Raw genomic sequence first — 23,211 nt, 5'->3', positions numbered from 1 at the left:
ATCCCTTTTTTTCATTAGTAAAAAGACCAGGGACTTGTTACTATCTGGAGCATGGAGACTGGTTGTGGGAGCTCACACCAGGCACCTGCAGGTATGATCTCCAGGCAGCTGCCTTAGAGCAGAGGGGCTGACAGCAATGAGCCCTGGGCTGTCTTTGCCCAGGAGACTGACTCAAGGCAGCACCTGCCAGGAGGCATGTGAAGATGGGACATGTTTGTTTGGGATACTTCTTTCTTTTTGATGTTTGTTCCTGTTGCATTGTAGGTTTTTAAGTTAATTCCTGCATGCTATCCTTCTGTGCACCTTTCCTGGCCTCTGCAGGGACAGGGTGAGAGGGCAGATGAGACACCTGCCAGCAGCTTCATTTGGGCTCAGGGAAGGGCAAGGTTCACCCTGTGCTGCCCCATCCCACCATGCACCAGCTGCTGGGTCACACTGGTGGGTGCCCTAACCTTGAAGTGCTTGGTGGGGTAGGCTCTTTGCCAGATTTTGAAACTGGGGGTGGTGAAAGATAAAAATATCCTCACGTAGCTGTAGGAGTGTCTGTGCTTTTAGGGCTGTGTGCTTTGGGGCTTCCAGAAGGCCTGACAGGTTCAGCAGGCATAAGCTGGAGAAGTAGGTTTAGCAGATGCTACAGGTAGAACACAGCCACTGTGACTGGTTGGGCCAAGAGCATGCCCAGGGGTTGGGCTTCATTCATACAGGGGGGTGTGAGTTTCAAATGTTTGTTCTGTGGGCAAGAGGGAGGGCAGAGGTGGAATTATCTCATAATCTACTGGTCTGCACAGCACGTCAGAGCATTTCTCCTCTGTCCTGCCAGAGGAGACATGTCTTTGGGCTGAGCAAATGTTATGGGGTTGGGGTTTGGCTGTTTTTTAAGAAAGGGGGGGAAAAAAACCTCCACAACATTTTTAACATTAGCAGTTTCTAGAATGTGCAATTTAAGGGAACACAAGAACATGAGCAAGGTAATGGCAAAAGCTGGTGCAGGGGGCAGCTGGTCACCCACCCTCCCTGGGGCTGGAGTCCTGCCTGGGGCCTGGTAATGACACTGACAGTGCCTCAAACAAGGCAGAGATTTTAGGGCAGCTTTCACTGGCTTCTCCAGGTCACTGTGACTAATGTTTCTGCTTGGTATTCTTTCTGCCTTGTACTCACCTTCTTGTAAGGTTAAAACTGATGGAAGCTGGTACGGTTTCAGAAATTAAAGCCAAGGTGCAGGATGTTGGCTAAAGGACTAACACCGCTAGACCCATCAGAACCCAGGATTGGATAAATACAGCTAATGGATTTATACAGATTTATTTACTTCTAGAAATGTAGCAAGTTCCAGGTTACTTTTACTGCTCTATGGAGTTCCTGTCTTTTGGTTTTTCCTTTTTTTTTTTTTTTTTTAAACCAGAAATACCAATACCAATGTAGCCTTCAGTAACAACCCACAGCTAGTCCTGCAGAAAATTCACACCCAAAGCTAAGTAAATAAATAAATAATTGAAAGGAGGAGGAGGCATTAAAACATTTGTTCTTCAAAAACCATTTGGGTTGGATTGGATTTTAAACACCTGGATGCTGAGTCAGTGTTTTGCTTTGCAAAATGGAAGAGTGAAAGTCCTTGTTGTTTCCATTTCTGTGCAGTTAGTGTTTGCTGTCAGTCTGTTACCCTCAAAAGCTGCTTACAGGCCCCAGGAGGAACACACACCTTAAATGTGAAATCAAGTATTTAATGATTGTCCAGTTAATATTTTAACAATTTAGTAACCCAAATTACTGGTCCAATTACAATAATAGAACCTGATAGTCCAAATTAAGGCAATTTCTCAAGGATACAGTAAAAACTGTTCCCTTCGTGATGCCTCCCCACTTTGGCTGGGGTTGAGCTCCCACTTCAGTGTCCCTCTGGGCCCCTCGTTCCTCCTGGGGCTCAGAGTCCAAGGTCTGGGGCAGGTGGGGGCTGTGCCAGGGCTCTTCCCCTTCTTTGACAGGAGACCTGTGATGCTGGTGTTTGCTCCCTCTTGGCCCTGGGGCTACTGGGTTTGTTTCATTTATTTCCTTTTTCAAATGGTCTGCCTCTGCTGCTGCTTTTTTGTCAGTTCCCAGTTGTTCAGTTTTTCTGTTCTCTTCCTGTCCCTGAAGTGGTGTCCCCAACATGCTGCAATTTGGTGGCCCAGGGCAGCGCTTGGCTGTGCCACCTTCTGCTGGGAAGCCAAGATGGCCAAGTACCCCCAGGGTGGGGTGTCACTCTAAAGCAAACCGTAGTTACCTGACAGCTGGACAACTGTTGGCACAGCTGAACAAACTGAAGTCAGCCCAGCTCCATGCAAGCCCTGAGCCTGTGCTCAGGCTGGCACAGAGCCTGGGGCCTTTCAGTGCTTATAAATGACATTTCCTGGGCTACCACCTGCTTGAAAACCTTGTGACAAACCTCCCCAGCCCATGGTGGTGATGAGCTGAGAGCTGCAGCCACAGCAGGGGCTCATGGCTGCTGTGGTTGGTTACCTGAATGGAGAGCTCTGGGGAGCATCTGCTGGGATGTTACTGAGATGGTGATTTGTGACCTTCTGGTTTGAAAAGACCTTGTACTTCACAGTGGTGTGGCAGGGTGTAGTGGTCTAGGAAGAGATAATCAGAAGAACCCCTGGGAAGGGGCAAACCAGAAATACTGGATTTCCAAATGTCTCTGTCTTTCAGCCTGCTCTTTTGTGCCATAACATGTATGTTTTAACTGAGGGCGAGGGTCTCAAAAGGCTTTGAGAACGCAGCTATTTAACATTTACAAATGACAAACTGCCTGTTGTTTTCCAGTGGGCTTGGTAGGGGCTCAGGTATAGCAAAATATCTAAACTCCACCTTTGCTTTAAATGCATTTCTATCTGCAGGAGTAAGAATTATTTCACTTATTGGCATAGCCAGACAGTTATCAATTTCTTTCTGTTACCAAGGTACTTGTAACTCTCTTGCACTGTTTATCTAAAGTTGAAAAATGTTCTTTGAATCCTTGTATAAATAAAAAGGCTGGAGACTTAAGTCTGTATTTACAGGGTAGTCTTTCTTCTTGATGTAAGCAGAGTTTGGAGTTTTCTTTCTTTTTCCTTGTTGAGGCACAGGTAAAGGCCAGGCCAGGAGTCCTGAGGAACAAAAGCTTGCTTTCAGCCCCAGTAGTGGGCTGATGCCAATGGTGGTCCTAGTAGTCAACTCTGTGTCATCTGGAGGAACAATTGTGAGGGTTGGACTTGAGGTAATGTGTGTGGAAACAGGGTGAACCCGACTTGAATCTTCAAAGCAAGTATGCTGAATGTTCTTTGTCTCCTACTGGTGCACAAAAAGTCATGGCATAATAGTACAAGGAAGCAGAAATACCCTTGGTATTTGTCATTACAAAGTGTTGTGCTAATTATTTACTACAGCCTTGTTCTAGTGCAGCTGTTGGCAGGGTTACCAGCAGGCAAAGCAGACATCCAGCCCATCGCAGAGACCTGGATGTTTAATCTTGAGCAAGTGTCTCAGACTGAACTGGTGCAGCAGAAAGGTTTGTGCTTCAGGCTCTGCACTGTCCTATTCCAGAAGTGGTTGATCGCAGGACTCAAGGTAATGTATCAAAAGCAGCTCATAAAGTGTCTCAGAGCTCAGCTGCCATGACAGTCTAGGTTCAGTTTTGTGCCAGCAGGAACTATAGGTCACAGGCTCCTTTTTGTGTCAAGGCCAGAAAGAAAAACATTCAAAAAGCTCAGGCACACACTTGATCTTTCAGGAAGGGGCTGGAACCCACATCCAGTCCAGCTGCACCCACCTGGCACCTGCTGATGTGGAAATGCCCTTGGCTGAGTCCTTGGCTTTGTTCCTTCCAGTCCTTCACTGCTCAAACGCGTGTCTGCATACTCATACATGAGAGACACTCTGCTCTGGCATCACACCAGCACTTCTGCTAAGTCCAGAAAGATTAGCAGTACCGTATCTAGCCAGCCTAGTCAATGATTTTCTAGGTTCTTAAAAGACACTTCTGTTGCAGGCTATGGGCAATAAGATGATCTGGAGGTGAGTCGGGGGAGATCAGATTGATACTGCATTAATATTGTGTCATTGGTGAGTGCAGGAACAGCATCCTGGAGGCAGATGTTTTCGCTGCTTGTAAGAAGCTGCTGTAGGCACTGAGGCTGTACAAATCCCATTGGTTTACAAATGATCTGTGGGCTAACCAATACCTTTTAGCTGTTTAACTGTGACTCCCAGGATCCAGCAGGCACTAGGACCTGCCTGAAGCCTGAAGGAATAAATATAGCACAGCCTGCACAGGTGGGGGGGGCAGCTCGTTCATCAGCGCTTCTTGCTGCCTGCGCCTGCGCCGCAGCCCCGGGCATGGGAAGGAGGAGCCGGCCCAGGAGCTTCTGCTGCTGGGCAGGGCAGGGTGGCGGCTGCGTCTTGTCTGCCGATGCCCCAGCTATGCGAGGTCACCCCCTCGCTGCTCATCAGCAACGCCCGGGCTGCCTGTGACAAGGACCTGCTGACGCGGGAGGGAGTCACCTTCTGCGTGAATGTCACTAGGCAGCAGCCGTTCCCCGCGCTGCAGCAGGTGCGGGGCATTCGCATCCCAGTGCTGGACGACCCGGCTGAAGATCTGCACCGGTACTTCGAGCAGAGCTGCCGGGCCATCGAGGCGGCCTTGAGGAGCGGGGGGAGGTGCCTGGTTTACTGTAAGAACGGCCGGGCGCCCCCGCGTGGCTTTTTTGGCTGCCGTTTGCACCGCCTACCTGATGAGGCACCGACGGCTCCCCCTCCAGGAGGCCTTTGAGGTACGGTACTTGCACCCTGAGGTACAGTTAGACACCTTTCGGGTGAGAAACGCCATGAGTAAGGCTGATTTCTCACAGAATTACTTTGGTGGTCTTGCCTGTTTATTAGCAGTTATATATTCATTTAAAAATTACAAATGCAAATGGGCCTTAAGCACTGGTAGAAAATATGCAAAGCTGCCTGTTTTGTCAACATTTTCCATGTTGTTTGTTTAGTCATGATAACTGAAGTTAGGGACATAAAGCAAACAGCTGCTATTTATGCCTTGTCTTGCCCATGAATCAATTCTGTAACATGGTCTGCATGCCAGGAGGCCTTAGTAAGCACAGTGAGGTCAGCTCACCAAAATACCTGTTTATTATTCCATTGCAAAATGAAATCCAAAAAAATCTACTCAAAATGTAAGAAGAAGAAAGCTGTTTGCACGATACCTTCCCTTGCTTCTACACTGTTTTCTTCTTTCTAGATTGTGAAGACTGCCAGGCCAGTAGCAGAACCCAATGCAGGATTCTGGTCTCAGCTGCAGAGATACGAAGAAGATTTGCAGATACCAAAGCAGTCTGATCTGCTGAGCAAAGAACTTAAAAATAGCAATGTGTGAAGGTGTTTAAAGAGTTCAGAGGCTTGCTACAGGGTAAAAAAAATAATAATCACTTCATCTATCACTCATACATAGAATGCTTTACTCCTCAAACTGAGGTGATGATTTACCAAATTCATTCAGAGCATGACCACTAAAGGTGCCTGGGAAAGGAGCAGGTAAGCAAGGAGAAAGAGCAGAAACATGAAGAGGGTGGCAGGACTGTAAACAAACCAGTGAAAGGCACCGTGTTCTCAGCATTTATTTCCTCCAGAATTACATCAAGGACTGTAACAATGTATTGAAGAAATGTTGAATTGCTACACAGGGATTTTACTCTCCGTTTTTAAGTAAACTTTCTAGTGACGTCACTAGAGATCTGATGCCAGACCAAGGAAGGTCTGAATTTGTCTCTCCCCTCGTGGATCAAAAATCATGTTCATGAGCTGATAGAAGCTTTGGTGAGACATAGACCCTGGAACTGCTCAGTTGCTGCCTGAGCTCTACATTTTCCTCACAACCAGCTAGACCAAGATACCATTGTAGAATTACCTAAAAATCCAAGTGCTGTAATATGCAGAGGCTCGAAAGGAGTTCAGCTCCTACCATGTGCCTTCTTGGCTTTTGAAATTATTCTCCAAAAGACAAAAAGTAGGATTTTTTTAAGAAAGCAGTCAATATTGGAGGGGAAAAAATTATACTGGCAGTATTCATTCCTTTGAGCTCTCCTCACTAAGCGTAGCATGATCTGCCAGTGCAGATTCATGCCTTGATGTGTCAAGTTCGCAAGTCAGTTGTGTCTGTACGCAAGCAACATGGCTGAAGCTTTTCTGCTAAGACTGCCTGCAGGTTGCCCTGGGTAATTACCTATTGGGATATCAAGTGCCGTTTGCACCGCCTACCTGATGAGGCACCGACGGCTCCCCCTCCAGGAGGCCTTTGAGGTACGGTACTTGCACCCTGAGGTACAGTTAGACACCTTTCGGGTGAGAAACGCCATGAGTAAGGCTGATTTCTCACAGAATTACTTTGGTGGTCTTGCCTGTTTATTAGCAGTTATATATTCATTTAAAAATTACAAATGCAAATGGGCCTTAAGCACTGGTAGAAAATATGCAAAGCTGCCTGTTTTGTCAACATTTTCCATGTTGTTTGTTTAGTCATGATAACTGAAGTTAGGGACATAAAGCAAACAGCTGCTATTTATGCCTTGTCTTGCCCATGAATCAATTCTGTAACATGGTCTGCATGCCAGGAGGCCTTAGTAAGCACAGTGAGGTCAGCTCACCAAAATACCTGTTTATTATTCCATTGCAAAATGAAATCCAAAAAAATCTACTCAAAATGTAAGAAGAAGAAAGCTGTTTGCACGATACCTTCCCTTGCTTCTACACTGTTTTCTTCTTTCTAGATTGTGAAGACTGCCAGGCCAGTAGCAGAACCCAATGCAGGATTCTGGTCTCAGCTGCAGAGATACGAAGAAGATTTGCAGATACCAAAGCAGTCTGATCTGCTGAGCAAAGAACTTAAAAATAGCAATGTGTGAAGGTGTTTAAAGAGTTCAGAGGCTTGCTACAGGGTAAAAAAAATAATAATCACTTCATCTATCACTCATACATAGAATGCTTTACTCCTCAAACTGAGGTGATGATTTACCAAATTCATTCAGAGCATGACCACTAAAGGTGCCTGGGAAAGGAGCAGGTAAGCAAGGAGAAAGAGCAGAAACATGAAGAGGGTGGCAGGACTGTAAACAAACCAGTGAAAGGCACCGTGTTCTCAGCATTTATTTCCTCCAGAATTACATCAAGGACTGTAACAATGTATTGAAGAAATGTTGAATTGCTACACAGGGATTTTACTCTCCGTTTTTAAGTAAACTTTCTAGTGACGTCACTAGAGATCTGATGCCAGACCAAGGAAGGTCTGAATTTGTCTCTCCCCTCGTGGATCAAAAATCATGTTCATGAGCTGATAGAAGCTTTGGTGAGACATAGACCCTGGAACTGCTCAGTTGCTGCCTGAGCTCTACATTTTCCTCACAACCAGCTAGACCAAGATACCATTGTAGAATTACCTAAAAATCCAAGTGCTGTAATATGCAGAGGCTCGAAAGGAGTTCAGCTCCTACCATGTGCCTTCTTGGCTTTTGAAATTATTCTCCAAAAGACAAAAAGTAGGATTTTTTTAAGAAAGCAGTCAATATTGGAGGGGAAAAAATTATACTGGCAGTATTCATTCCTTTGAGCTCTCCTCACTAAGCGTAGCATGATCTGCCAGTGCAGATTCATGCCTTGATGTGTCAAGTTCGCAAGTCAGTTGTGTCTGTACGCAAGCAACATGGCTGAAGCTTTTCTGCTAAGACTGCCTGCAGGTTGCCCTGGGTAATTACCTATTGGGATATCAAGGAAGCTGCACCAGACTTCTATATGGCACTACAGTTAAGTTCATCATAAGATGTTGAAAGTAGAGATAAAACACTGTGTTAATACATTTGTAATTTAAAAGGGGCAAGTTATTAACTGGACTGTGAACCTGCAGTGTGAAATTCCCTTCCACATTGCTCAAAGCATCAATATTAGAGTTAGTCAGTGTGAAATTCCCTTCCACATTGCTCAAAGTTAGCTCATCAAAGTGCTTACACGAGGCAAACATGTTCCCAGCAGTGGAGCAGTTTAAGGCAGAAATTCTAATGATGGAACAATAACAAAGAATAAAGCCATGGGGGAATTACATTAATTAGGTAATTCAGATGCAGCAAAAGTTCCCAAAGGTAAAGAGTGCTCAGAGTTAAAATAGGGTTATTTTAAAAGCTGAAAACATAAGATATACAAATAAAGAATTAGGTCTCTCATCTTAGTTGTCACAAGGCGTTTTCCCACCAGGTGCTGTATTTGGTTCATACTGTATGGTTTGTCTTTGGTATCTGCATTACAACCAAGAAGAAATCTGTTGCACCTCTGCAGATTTGGATGTGAGTGGCTGGTAGGAATTTTTGGGTAGCTTTTCTAAATCTCGATTATCATAGATAATAGGAGTTTCAGTCTAACATGAGACTTGGAGGCCACAGTATATAGACTTATTAATGGCCAGGATACCACTCAGCAAAAAATCCATTTCCATCAGTCTGTGGAACAAAGTTTTTCCTGTCAAAAGCTAAAGCTGCTAAACAAAAGAAGTAGGAAGCTAAATATTAATGAATACACAATACATTTCTAACAAGGAGGTGCATTAACATGCAGTCAGCTACAGCATATCAGTTCTGCATTTTTGAGTCAGCTGCAATAGATACAGTTGCTCTGGGTTGTCAGGACACACTGTGCACTCTGGTTAAATTTTACCAGGCTTCTCAGCATACAGAAAACCTTCATGGTGCAGGATTTGACATCACAGCATTTTCTCTAGAAACTTATTTACATTTGAAAACGGTTCCTGGAAAACCATTCCTAGTCACATTGAGCAGTATCCCTCCTGGTACCGTTCCAAATTAAGATGCAAGATAACAACCTGGAACTACAACTGTGGAAGTAGTTCATGTCTTCATTTGAGTTCATAACCTACTAATGTTGTAAGTGATGTAAAAGGTCAGTTTAAACATACTCCTTGTTGCTTATCATTGTCTCAGAGTTTTTGGTGTAATTGTGCGGCCGATGAGCTGCCTGGGCTGCTGAATATGCGTATTTGTTGAAACTGTAAATTAAGAAGAAAAAAAAAGATACACAAGAATTGGCATTACACACGGGTCCACAGTTTCAGGTCCTTGGGAAGTTAATCATTTAGGTCTGTATCCAACCCACCCATACCACATCCTTCCCAAAGGTGCAGTATTTAGAGGACTGTTGGTCTCATCAGTCTTGTAGTTAAGGAAAGAGATGGGCTCCCTGGCAGGCAGCGCAGCCATCTCGCCACAGAAACCCACTCTAGATCCCTAACCCGTGTGTGCTCCTCCTCGAGGCTCTTTAATCAAGTCCCTAAAATGGAAGAGAACCTAGACCTTAACATTTGTGCAAACTGCAGTTTGTAATAAAAGAATCAAGATTAGGAGAAGGGAAAAGAGACCTATATTCAGCCAACCCCCTCAGCTGTCATTTGTCATGTTAATTTCTATGTCATACCTCAATTTTACTTGATTTTCAAGTTATTTTGAGATATTCAGTACCTTGTATTGAAGTATGGTGAGCAAGATCTAAAGTCCAATGTGGCTGATGAAATATTGCCATAAAATTTATATGGCTTCAGATTAGGCAATGGAGAATCAAAAGAACACTCTCACTTATTATGTGTTTTGACATAGCTTTCCTAAGATTAAAGAGAGCTGCAGTGATCATGCTGCTTCCTTCCATGTTACCATCCCCTCCAGCTTAGCCACTACAGCCTCCAAGCTATTTGGGTTATTCTGGGTAGACATGGAGCTCTGTATTTCTAATAATTTCATCCCTCTCAATCAGAAAGGGACCTTCTGTGTGTGTTAAATCATTTAAGCTTGAAAAAAAATCCAGGCAAGGTTAAATACAGAGGCAAGAAATGTTATCTGAAAAGATTTGATGCACAAGAAGATGCTTCCATGAGGAACAAGAAAAGAAGAATATCTCTCTAATGATCAATTGGATGTGCTTTGGGAAGGAAGTACCATTACACCTTCCACAAATTAAATGGTGCTGGAGTATTTTAATAGTAGTGGGTAGTGCAGAAAAAAACTGATTATAATACACTATATTCTGTGATAAATAATATTTTTCTTTTGGCAACATATCGTTCACTCTTTCACTGCGGTTTCCTCATGCAGATCTCAGAACTATCAGCACTACAGAGAATTACCAAATATTGGTTATAGATGACCATTAACAACCCAGTATCAAGTACACGGTCTGGGAGGTACAAGCATTGGGTGCAGCATCCCTGCCATCACAGGTCTGTGCCCTGCCATAGCACTGAATTCATGGTAAAATTCCTGTTTGTACTTCACATGGATACAGATTTATACCATGGGTGAGGGAGAGAGAGAGCAGCATACAGATAGAAAACTATATAATGGACAACTACTATTTCAACTGACAAATTGAAGATTACCTGTAATCCTGTCTTTTCTTCCCTTTGCATGAACAGGTCAGTAAGATCCCACCAAGCAGATAAAGAACAGATCCAGCCCAGCCTAAGTACAGAGCTCCTCCTAGTTCATACCTGAAATGTGGAACATTTTATGGAAACAGCATATAACAGGATCACAAAGCCATTAGTTTAGACTGAGACATAAGGTGTATAATCATGCAAACAAACATTTGTTGAGTGCTGGACTAACTTGTCTAGATGGTGTTTTTGCCATGAAAGGTTTGACCAGATGATCCTTGCTGTCCCTTCCAACCTGGTATTCTGAGATTCTCTGGAGTTCTAGTCTGTGTATAGCTCAGCTAACTGCAAGGTACTTCAACAGGTAACAGAGCAGAAGAGATCTGGCTGTTCAGTAAACTCTTATATGCTCTGCCAGAGCCAGAACAGAAAGTACTAAGCAACATAAAGATAAGTAGCAATAAATATTTACATAATTTAATACATTGCTGATACTTAATAATATACCTCCTATGCCATGCACAAAACTTATTTTACCCTTGTATTGAGTATGCCATTTTGAGAAACTCAGTTACTTGGACCTTACTGTCTGTGTCAGGGGAAAAGACTAACCATACAAATTAGTTTTCTATGGACATGATGCTACATCATCTACAAGTTGGTATAGGGCTAGTTTTCAAATTTATATATCTTATAGAATATTCAGCACTCTCTTTAGTTCTGTGGTTGAAATACATTTAGGAGTAGTCCTAGGCTGAAAAGGAATAATTCTCCATTTTACTGTACAAAACCATAACCTTCAGGAAACCCTCCAGTCCCGACCCAGTAATTAACTGACAATTAATTTGACCTGAAGACTAAACACAAACAAGCCTGGGAAAGTCCAGCAGCAGCTTCACAAAGGGGAAAGTAAGTTGTTAAGAGACATTGTACACAACAGGGCTGTACCTCTGTAGTTTGAGATACCAATTTAAGAGCAAAATAAAGTTACCATGGACTGTATAGAAGATACACTGAAATCTGACAGGTGTGGGTTTTTTCCATTTCTAAATACAAAATCATTATTTAAAAGTGTAGAAGTTTCTGACTTCAGAAGCAATTGCTAACAGGAAGATTTCAGAGGTTTACACTGGTTTGGTGGTCTCCGTGTTTCCATTGCACACTGGAGCCACAGGCAGAGCTGGTTTTGGCACTTTCCAAACACAGAACAAAGATACAATTATTGTCTTAAAAAAGCAGGGCTGGAAATTGCTGTTTACTAAGGAACAAACAGGGAGTATTGCCCACTGCATGCCAGCTGCTCTGCTCACTAGTCACCTGTAAACTGGAATGCTGTAGATAAAATACCAAAGTATACAAGAAGGGGGATCTGCAGGAGAACTTAGGTTGCCTTCACAGCTATATGAGAAATTTCTTTAAGAATGGTTATCTGTACTAATTTGCTGAAGTCAGTCAAAAAAAAAAAGTGAAAAAACAGATTTGCCAATTTCTTAAGAGAAGATGAGTGGTCTGTAGTTGAATTTAAACCCATCTCACAGAGTTCAAGGAGCACAGGAGCTTCCTCAAGAGCATATCTGGTCTTACTAGTGAACAAAGTTAGTTCACTAAGAACTGAATCGATAGTCTTAAAACATGAAGTTTAGACATTAAAAAAAACCATTTATTTAGCTACTGAATGCAAACACTCTGGTAACTGATTAACACTCATTGATCTTGAAGCCCCAAAGCTACACCAGATAACTGTAGAGCTCACTAACTCGCCCACTAACTGAAATTCCTTATCAACAGTTGTTTCGGCCTCTAACATATTTATTACCCTTCATATAATTCTCCCAAGAGGATATAAAACAACAACAAGTATTCACAAGTGCAATTTCTTAGTAAGTGCTTGTTTGAAAACACAAGGGAAACTGACAAACATCGAAAGCAATTGCTTAAAATACTTTGATTCATAACAGTGTGTTTCACGTCTGACTTCTCTGAACTAATGCTCAGGAAGATTACAAAACACTTCAGATATGATCCTAGCAACTAAAGCTTTATAGTTTACTGATCTAAAAATTACACACTCAGTAGAAGTACCAGCAAATTGTAAATGTCCACCCTTCCCTAAACCAACTATCTTATGTTCCAGAGACAATATATTACATTTCCCCTTTTCCCACTCTCTGAAGGAAAGGCCTGGTCCCCTCCACCCTTGTTCCTCATTGCTGGCTCTGTTGACCTAGATAAGGTGCCATAAGCGGGAATTTGGTTTTGAAGACTTGCTTTTACATCAAACTAGAATAAGGGCTTTTATACCTCAAAACTGTATGAGCTAACAACCCCAACAACCTTATGAATTCATAAGGTAAACAAATGTTAAGCTGTTAATACATAGTGAAAAATGTTTTTAGTCCTTTAAGGGAAGCAGCAGACTGAGTGACGTTTCTCAGCTATCTGCAGGTCACTGGTGTGCAGTTCACGGTGGTTTCAAAACCGTTTTTTTTCACTTCCTTGTAAATGTGAGGCATTGTGTTGTGGCTGTAGCTAGAATTTTCTGCCTCTTTTGTTCTCAATGCAAACAGAAATTAAACCACCTTTTCTTCTTCATAGCACTGCAACACTCACTTAACTGAGTCTCACACTACAGAAACCTCTTGGATGTGGGGATGATGTTCTCCATGCATTCACTAAACATTCCAGAGGAGACCTCTCCTCCCTCTCCACCAACAGAAAACATCTCTCAGGTGAATAGTTTCCCTAAATAGAAATCTTTCCTTCTGTAGGACTGGATAACAGGATCTATCCAGGTTCTGAAACAATGGAGCAGCTGTCTGTAACACATGATGGAGTTAGGTATGACAGATCTATTCACTTACTTGGTTCCAGCATAAAGTCGATCAAAAAACTGAGCAGTTATCATAGCAGCATACCAGGACACAGCCACCATGGAGCAGAGACCTGCCAGAGAAAGGTTAAAAGGCACATAGGTGAATTGATTGCTGTAACAGCTTTAAGCAAAGAACACATGTTCATTTAGTTTGCCTGTGAAAGCAATACAAAGTATTGATAGCAATCTCAGTGTTGATACTACCTCCTAAAATATACAGGAATCCTCCTGTGACAGTAAACTTCATTTTTGCCTCTTCATCAGTCAGCCCAATGTTGGTGCACTTCAAACCAAGCAGCGTGAGTACTGTAGCCAGGAATCCCAAAAGGATGGAACAAATCATCAGGGCACGGCATGCCTGGACATGAGCTATGACACAAGAAGAGACAACAAATCAGGATTTATACAGAAATTAATCTTGTGCTGAAAAATAAAGTTACTAGAAGAAGTGACAAAGATAACAGGAACAGTAATGAGTAAATCCTGTTCAACTTTGTTATTTGTCTCAGAGAAGCATCCAAACCCTAGAGTGTTTAGCCTTCAAGTCAATCAGATTTCAGTGTTGAACTACACTTACACTTTTTAAGTTCAGTAAATCCTTCCAGGCCTCTAATAAACCCTGAAAAACTGTAGCAAGCCCTTCACAGCTTACATCCTTGTCCTGTGAAAACTTAGAGGTATATATAGGGTCATGTACAGGAACAGGATTAAGTCTCCTACTCACAAGTCTCACTGACTTCCGTACATCTGTACCCCATAGCACACAGGACACCTCTGAACTCCAGGTCCTAGACAAGGTGGTGCTATGGAGGACTTGGAAAAAATGAGCCAGTTTTGCTACTTCAGTGAGAGATGGGAAAGAGCCAGGATTAGCAGTATACTTCAAACTCTGAGCTGGGGTAACAAAGAGGAGACCAGTGGCCCCACGAGCTGCAGCTCCTCCCTAAGACATACTCCTGTGGAGGAGGTTACAGCTGGTGTGAGCATATTAGGGAATTTTGTATGTTGATGGTTCTTCAGCACTTCAGCTTCTGGTCTTCACTCTTTGGTATTGGTTGCATGAAAACCAGGACCAGCTTACTACCCAGCCTAAGAAGGGTGGTCAGCCAGGGACTTCGGGTGCTTTAAAGTGGCACCTTTTCTATGAGATAAACATGTCAAGTGTCACCAGGCTGGCAGGTCTTGGCTACTAACCATGCATCAAAAGGGCCTGAACTGCGCTGTCTGGACAGTCACACTCCTGACACTAGATTTCAAGCTTATGCTCCCAGATCACCCCCATGGCCTGCATGGTAACCTGCTCCAGCTCTGTAGAAGAGTGAGCCTGCAACTCTCCAGACAACAAAAATCAAGACGTGTGACCAGGAGGTGCAGTGACAGATTCACACTCAGAGTCAGCAGGCTGTATGGCTTTATGTGGGTTGAGTGTATCGACCCTGCAAGCTTGAGGATTATCAAAAACATAAGGAGGTTTCAGATAAATACAGAGAAGCATGAAAGGATACATTGCTCAATTACTAATGTATTGTTAAGCATCAATTTCTAAATTATCTGGGAAAAAAAAATGCAGGCAGTAATAAAAGAAGAAAGACCCTTTAAAGTACCTTCACCAGTTTAAGGTTTTTGCCTGCAGAAGGTACAGTTAAACACACTCAACCCCAAAGCTGCTAAGTAGGAATCTTACCCCCTGGCAGGAGGTATTTCCCATAGCAGGGAGCCAACAACTTACATTTCAGGTCTTTGGGACTCCAGCAGCATTAGATGAGCCTCTCCATATCTTTCTAGGATCCAGAAGGATACCCTCAGGCTCACTGCTTTCAAGCCAATGGCTACATTATTTATCAGAAGAGATTTCATACCATGTCCTCTTTGTACCACAATACAATAACCTCAAGAGCATTAATTGAGGTGCTTACCTCACAGTCTAGAAAGCTTGACTTTCTGTTGTCTTCATCTTAAAAACCAGCTTACTGAACAACATATAAAGTTTGGTAATTTTACTAATCAGTAGTAAGAAATTATTTTAAAACCTCATAACTGGAAAACAGCAACCATGGAAACTTAAGAAGGGAAAAAAAAAAAAGAGTAAAAGTATTTGGCAGCTAACTAATGGCTTTATATGAAATGTTTAATCTAGTTGTGACTAGGGAGACAGTGCTACCTAGACATAGTCAGCCTTCCAGTATTGCTTTAAAAAAGATCCTCAGTTCAAATATTGTGATTTGTGCTCAATTAAAAAGCTTTAGATCTGTGTAAAAGAACCAAGTCTGATATTTCCCATGCAGAAACAAAAACCAGAGCTACACTACATAACCCAGCTGCCAATAAGGAAACCTTCATGGAAAATCTTTATGGTCCTTCTGAGGAGAGGTAACAAAGACACCATTGTTTTTTCTTCCTTTTTGCCTCCCCCTCCAGTTCCTGGCACCTGCTGCTGCAGTAGTTTGAGTGAAGGTTCATCAATCTGAATTGCACTTAAAATGACCATGAGTATTTTTAGTCTGCCTTGGCTCATGCCTGCAAATGCTACAGACACTTCTAGGATGCCTCACTATTTGATCAGTCTTTGCTGCTACCACCCCACTTTACTCCTCTTTCCTGGTTTGCCCAACTGTCCTCTCAACTTTATCTACAATTCAGTGTCTTCTAACTTATTTTTTAGTTCTCCTTTCTAAAACTTTCTTTTTCCTCTACAACTCTGCAAGCTGTTTTTCCCTTCCCCCTGCCAATATCCTTCAAACGTGCTGCCATCTTCTCAACAGCGTAACTGATTAATCTTAACAAATTACTTTCAGAGCTTGGCCTCTTAGTTTGCTTTCTGTCTGGCCCCATTTTTCCTCCCTGCTAACTCCATGTTGCTATCTGCAGTTCCTCTAGGAGCCTTTGCTGGCCTTCCTTTCACATCCACTCATGATGCTCTTTTTCTCACCCACTCCATCCCCCATTTCTTTAAACCCTGCTTTTTTGTCAGCAGCTGCAAGGTGCTGACCAGCTATGGGCCATGGCCCAACCTGCACACATGGGAGCCCTGTGATGCTCTCAGAAGCAGAGAATAATGTCCAATGGACATGACCCTGCTATTGCTGACTAAGAAGTTTATACAGGGTTATGTTCTTCCTAATACAGTCTTGCATTTTAAAACAAATTGCTAGATAATGCTGACAGATGAAAAGAACAGATTATTTACTAAATACTGGACACAGTTAGACAGGTCCAGAGCTCTGCTACACTAGCAACAGAGCTCATCACTGCCAGTTCATTTCAGACTGGGAAAGAAAGTGAATTTAATACCTCATTCCCATTAATCCTATATTACATATTCTGCAGATTAGGGAGTGTCCTCTTTCCTATTTATTTGAGCCACTTCCCAGTGTAGATTCAACTAAGTAGGAAGGTATTTTTATTCTGAGATAAGTACCTACACACTGATTTTTTGAAATCAGTAAAAACTACCTTTACAAACATGCTTACTATCCATAGAATATCACCTTAGTTGAGCATTTGAGGACAATCCTTAAATCTGCTCAAGACTGATACAGAGTACTGGAGCCAGCAGACCTAAATGTCCTGATATTTTGAACCACATATCCAACAAGATATTAGTTAACAAGTCTTGAAAAATGTTAATTAATAATGTATATTTGTTGTATAACATATACTCATAACATACACTTGTATTTCTTATATTATCTACTGCTTTCAGTCTCAACACACAAAAACCACTATGGCTTCTTAGCTGCAAATAGTATTTCTTGACTATTACTTGAAAAAGCTCCAGCTACAGTACACTGGCCAGCAAGTATTGCAAAACAAGGCTAATACAAAATAAATAATTCCAAATAAACATGGAACTGTCATGTGTTAATTAAATGGCTCCTATTAATTTCTCTCACAGGATGCTAGAAAAGAGATTACATCATATTTTAAATGCCTATTAAACGCTTGATCAAGCAACTTCATTTGCCTTCTTTTATAGCCCTTCCTAACATGCTTGATACATTCTGCTACTTAAGATTTTTATTACTTCAACCCACAAAGTTGGTCTTGGCCGGATATACTCCAGTACTACCAGATTACCAAAAGAAAAGCCTTACTACTTTTTTCCCCCCAAACACCTTTTTAAGCAACACAAACAAGAGTGCACAAAGTCACATACCAGGCAGTGCCAGCAGAGAGTCAAACTCTTTGCAGTTGGACACTCCAGTGCTGTCTTCTGCACAGCTCTTCCACAGGTTTTCATACAATGTAGACGAGGTGATCACACTACCATGCACAGTGGAGACTTTCCAGTAATTATTTGGCAAAGTGGCTCCAATAACTGCCCACCCACCCAAGCACAAAAGAAGACCAACAATTTCCAGTGCAGCACTCATGCTTGTGAGTAGTAACAGGTCAATACTCCTATAATTAGATTACAATCAAGTGAAGCCTTTCAGAAGCCTCCTTGCTGTTTTATCTCTGGGTTTCACTCCAAAATGAGGCTACCTTTGCTCTTTGCTCAACCCCAGAGATAAGGCTTACAGTGCATGACAATAAGAAGTGGGAGCAGTTCATGATAAAGATATGAACATTAAAAAAAAAAAAATTACAATATTAATTCTTTCTGTAATGACAAGTGACAAAATGAGCCTGTTCTGACTCTCTGCCCAGGAAGTCCAGTTAGTATTCCCACAAAACAAGAGTGGTAATATTGACAAATATTTTTGTGTCTCCTCTGAAGTCAACTAGTATTTACACAAGATGAAAACAGTTTGCAATTTATTATAGATCTCAAATCAGAAAGCTTTGCTGTGTTATTTTCTTGATGACTTAGGCATAAAGAAGCTTGAGAACAAGAATTTTATTTTGTTGCTAGAAAATTCAGCACATTTTTTGGAATTGTGGTCATATGCAACCCATAGCAACTGTAGTTTCAGCTTCTTTCAGAAAGCTTAAGTCTCTGGATGAGTGGTTTCCATTAATATTTTACAGCCTATTGATCTATAGCTAAACACTTTTGGTCTTAAAAATAGTCCCACTTACACTGGAATACAATTGTCATAAAGTGTTTCATGGAAATAAAATAAATATAAGGGAATGAATGAGCTGCTGTGACAGACCTACTTTTCAAGGAATAAAATTATGAAGGAAAACAACTATATGAAATAATAATACCTAATAGCTCATTGCACCTGTTTAGCAGAATATCTCAGTATTTAAAAAAATCTACTACCAAGTATGTTGGTCTACTTGTTTCTTCTCTTGACTAGACAAAATCTTCGACTCATTTGACATTTCCTACTAATATTAATACCTTAAACTGCTTGTGTATCCAAAGGGGGTTTAACCATCTCTTCAGTGATAACCTGTGCTTATCTCCAGGAAATGGAGTCAGAGTTTCTTCATAAAATAATCCTGTTGTGTCGCAACACGGTAAGAGATCCAAAGCATTTGCAGAAAGACTATCAGAAGGATTAGCCATTGAGAGTCACAACTTGTCTGTAACAGTTACCTGGGTTTTTCCTCAAAATTCCCTGGTCACTTTGAGCTGATCCTGTAGGTTGGTAGACTCAGCTTGCCTGCAAGAGGATACTGCAGTGACACTGTGCCATTTTTGCCCCCTTAGCAGCCAAGAGGATCATTGCTACTGATTTAAATAAGAATATATTTGGCAGTACAGGCAGTGTGATCCCATGCACCTCTGTACTTATAACCTTTTAAAGAAACTGGATGGTCTGTGGTAAGAATTTATTTTCTCAGGTGACTTTTAAAGAAGTCCCTCCTGAGAAGTCGCCACAATTTGAAAAATGATGGCATAGTAAAAGGAACACACTGTATCAGAGTGTGAACACACTGTATCACACTGGTGTGTCTACATCCCATTAAAAGCCCTGTGGAGAGTTTCAAATTAACTTATCCATGCACAGGTGCTTCCCTGGTGACCTCAGCAATCATGTCTGCTGACAGCACTTTCAAAGTTGAATTTAGGTGGGAACTTGAGTTAATACAGTATCCAGTTCTGGGCCCAACAGTTCAGGAAGGACAAGGAACTGCCTGAAAGAGTCCAGCACGGAGCCACAAAGCTGATTAAGAGATTGAACCATCTCCCTTAAGAGGAAAGGCTGAGGGAGCTGGTCTCTTTAGCTTGGAGAAGAGGAGACATAAACAGTCATTAATGTTTATGACTATGTAAAGGGCAAGTGTCAGGATGATGGAGCCAGCCCTTAGAGATATCCAATGACTGGACAAGAAAACGGGTGCAAGCTGGAGCACAGAAAGTTCCATGTAAACATGAGGAAAACTTCACTAACATTCAAAACCCACCTGGATGTGGTCCTGTGTAACCTGCTCTAGGGGATCCTGCTCTGGCAGGGAGGTTGGACTAGATGATCTTTCCAGGTCCCTAACATTATGTGATTCTGTGAAGTGTCTCCAGATTGTTTTACTGCTGCCATGGATAAAAAAATGTTTACAAATGTAATTTTAAATGTAATGTATCTTATTAATTAAGAAAGCTATTGCATTAAGCAGATGTGAAAACAACAGGTGTGCCTGCCCATGGCAGGGGGGTTGGAGCCAGATGGTCTTTAAGAGCTCTTCCAACCCAAACTATTCTAGGATTCTATGATTCACTGAGCCTTGCCAACCAAGGATCCCCCCAACTCCTACACTGATGGGAGCTACGGAGAGGAGGGAGGAGAACCACTGGGAGTTGACTGCTTTAGTTCATCAGGAACTATTACGTTCCTGGGCAAAATTTTCTTAATTTTCTTTCCATTTTGTGTGTAATGAAACTGTATTTTTCTAAAAAAGGAAGCTGTTTGTTTCCATAACAGGGCTGGAACATCTGTTTCTCCTGTTAAGCAAGGCAATGCACAGCAGCCATGCCACTGTAAGCACCCGTACAAGAACTGAAGGTTTGTTGGCCCCATTTCATCACACCGATTTCCAGAAATCATATCTAAGTTTCCAGATGAAACTTAGCCATTCTGGTATCTACACAGAGCAGGTCTTGGAGAGGAGCATTTTGCTACTGGGTACCAGAAAAGTAGGAAAAGTTGACATTGTTGCTGGCACAATGAGTAGCTTTTAAATTCTGTGGAAGGATATGATAAGCCTCCTTTTGAGGCTACAAATTCTGGCCTCATTAGCACCATTGTTATGAAAGCACATGAGGCCAACAAAGTCGGGGCCCTGAGGAAGACCCACAAATATGCTGAATCTTGAGAGTTAACTCTCACGTTTTAGAGATCTGCCTCACACTTAGGCAGCTCTGACTTCAGCAGAGTCCTTGTCTGTGTCAAGAAAAACAAGCTTTCATAATCTGTGAGACATTCTATTTGTAAGGCTTGAGCACTGTGCATCAGGAATAAATTGGCTCTAGCCAGAGTCCAGACAAACAGCAATGACAGTCATCAGGGATCTATAAAGCAGGGAAGTCTTAAAGAAATTAATCCACTCTGTAACTCATCAGTGACTGCACAATATTCAAAGTTGTAAAATAATACATGCAGAGCTCTAAGACAGAAAGCTTAACAAAATACCTGTTTTCAAAGGCTAAACTGTTACTGTTTCTACATTCGTCTGAGGAAAGAACTTAGGTGATAGTCCTTCCTAGTCCTTTACTATGGAAAAGGTGTTTCCAGAAAGATATTTCAAAATCCAAACAAAGAATTTTCAGTCCCTACAAAGACAATTCTTCTCTTTCTACTTGCCAGTAAATCACCCTGCTAGCATGGTCTGCCTCAGAAGACACAAAACCTTCAGTCACACATGTATTTTATGCTGGTCACCTCTGAGAAATTCCAGAACAAATGCACAGATTTAGCACAAAGTATCAAACAAGTTCTGGAATACTTACAAAGCCCTGTCTCACACCAATGCACAAACAAGCACCAGAACTCATGTAACTTGTCTGCAAGTACTACAGGATGAATCCTGTCTACAACAGACCCTCTGTGACACCCACAGCATATGGTGTCCAACCCTGCCAACATGCCATCCGAAAAGAACAAATAAAAGTACATCCCTGGATTTGATATACATATGCCATGTGTACTTACGGTCTGAACTCAACATGTAGGGAAATCTCTTGCACTGGATTGATCCAAAGTCAGTCACTGCGCAGTCCATCCAAAGACCTTCAGAAATCCAGTCTGTAGTAACCAGCACTGTTGCCGTGTCCAAACTTTTCCATCTGTTAGACATGGTAGTGACAAGTGAAATGGTGAAGCCTGCTAAAGCCAGCAGCAGGGCACAGGTCTGAAGAGATGATGATGCCATCCTCCAGGCAGAAGTTGCTTTCAATGAAGCCTCCCAAAATTTCTGATACTAGAAACCTGTTGAAACAGTGTGTACACATATGGAGTTATCTTTACACAAGCCTGACTTCTATGAAACATCAAAAAGATGTCTACCTGCAAAATAATTTATCACACCAGAGAATTGTAGCACTGGAATCTAAATGTCATTAAATAATTGGAATACTTAAATATTCTATGGCACCTGCGTATTTTCTAAGGAACACTTTTATTACCATACATGTTTACCATAAAAATAACCAACAGAGTAAAAGATGGACCCAACTGAAGAATTCTCTAATTTAAATCTGCCACATTTCATCTGTTCTTTGCTTGCTTGCTAACTCAAAATTATTTTAAAATTAAAACAATCAAATTATTTCTCTCCCAACTACAATGCTTAGCAATACAAATTTAAAGCAAAGGTTGATACTTGCTTTTACAGTATGTTTCTAACCTGTTTCTTCTAGCTTGCTACTAGGCAGGAGTGTCAGCACTCTGTGAGGATCAAATTAGTCTGATCAAACAAGTGAAAGTTTTGTACATTTTAGGACCTTTCCCCCCATTCTAAAAATCAAGGACCCAGGGCAAAACCTCTGCCCAACTGTTGCGCAAAGGCTCAGACATTACTTTTTGCTACAGCAAAGCCTCAGTGAAATGGATGACTCAAATAAGAAAATTGCAACAAAATCATCAAGTTAGTACCAAAGATGCTCAGATTAACCTGGCAACCACTGGCATATAATTTGCTTTATAAGTGCTACTTACACCTGCCCATGCACGATCAGACTCCAAAGTCAAACAGAAAAATATTACTACGATTTTCACAATGATTGTTTTACTTGAAACTTTTGTTATACTTGTTGCCAAGACACAGGTATCAGGAAAGGATGCCTCTCCATACAAAACAGGCCAACAATTAATGACAGGACTTGTTTTAGGATAGAACCCACACTGAAGGAGTACTCCAAGTTAGATGCATAAAAACAAAATAATAAAGAATTCAAGTCTCCTCCCATAATCATTCATTTTTAAAACTGCAACACTCAGAATTTGTTTGCACAAAGCAAGAAGGATTAAGCTTATTCCACTCTTAGAAATATGTGTATTGCACTATAAAAGTTTACTCACATATTGAGGTGAGAGCAGTTGTGTCTCAAGTGATTGTGTAACCTCTTCAGAACACACATAACTATCAACAGAGAATAGCTGAAATAAATTATTTAAACTAAGCAACAAATTCAAGCAGACTTTACACCACATGGGCAGGTTAATAATCCAACTGAACATTTCTGCCTGTTACATAAGTATAATCCATGCAATCACAATTTGTCCCTGCAAGTAAAGAAACCAAGTATATGCTCTCCACCCTCCCTATGGCTAGAACATAAGTCAAAGTTGTAAACAAAAAATTCTCATTAAAATACATAATTCAAAGTATTGTAGGTTTCAGAGTAAAGAACGCTTGGAAACTAGATTTCACAAATACAGAATAACAACCTTCCTCCACCCTTGCCCAAATTCAACCATGTTACAGCTACAAATACCACTCTAAAGAGTCCTCTCACCCTCAAGACAACCGTCCCATATTAATGCAGCTGTTGGATGTGCTACAGCAGCCCTGA

At 41.7% G+C, this 23,211-nt stretch overlaps 2 protein-coding genes across 2 annotated transcripts; one reads left to right on the top strand and one right to left on the bottom strand.

Moving 5' to 3' along the window:
* Positions 1 to 4,426: 4,426 nt before the first annotated feature.
* On the top strand, positions 4,427 to 5,389 carry DUSP28 (dual specificity phosphatase 28). Its single transcript, XM_009996767.1, is given in 3 exon segments — positions 4,427 to 4,723; positions 4,725 to 4,787; positions 5,255 to 5,389. Coding segments are annotated over 3 exon segments (495 nt in total).
* A 3,569-nt stretch (positions 5,390 to 8,958) lies between these two features.
* On the bottom strand, positions 8,959 to 21,569 carry LOC104387938 (claudin-15-like). The gene is made up of 5 exons (XM_009996738.1): positions 21,350 to 21,569; positions 13,512 to 13,676; positions 13,297 to 13,378; positions 10,439 to 10,549; positions 8,959 to 9,058 (listed from the first exon to the last, which is right to left on the bottom strand). Exons 1-5 carry the CDS (start codon positions 21,567 to 21,569, stop codon positions 8,959 to 8,961), a joined length of 678 nt encoding a protein of 225 aa, XP_009995040.1.
* Between the last annotated feature and the right edge of the window lie 1,642 nt (positions 21,570 to 23,211).

This window comes from Chaetura pelagica, unplaced genomic scaffold (assembly GCF_000747805.2).
Source record: "Chaetura pelagica isolate M959 unplaced genomic scaffold, ChaPel_1.0 scaffold264, whole genome shotgun sequence".
NCBI classification, from domain to species: domain Eukaryota; kingdom Metazoa; phylum Chordata; class Aves; order Apodiformes; family Apodidae; genus Chaetura; species Chaetura pelagica.
This window is presented reverse-complemented; position numbering and strand designations above follow the sequence as displayed.

Bases quoted from the DNA above. Each gene is read 5' to 3' on its own strand.
- LOC104387938 (XM_009996738.1), bottom strand. From the start codon at position 21,569: ATGGCATCATCATCTCTTCAGACCTGTGCCCTGCTGCTGGCTTTAGCA. The intron at 13,379-13,511 runs GTAGTATCAACA...TTTCTCTGGCAG, and splicing joins ATTCCTGTATATTTTAGGAG to GTCTCTGCTCCATGGTGGCT. The intron at 9,059-10,438 runs GTAATCTTCAAT...CTTAATTTACAG, and splicing joins AAGAAAAGACAGGATTACAG to TTTCAACAAATACGCATATT.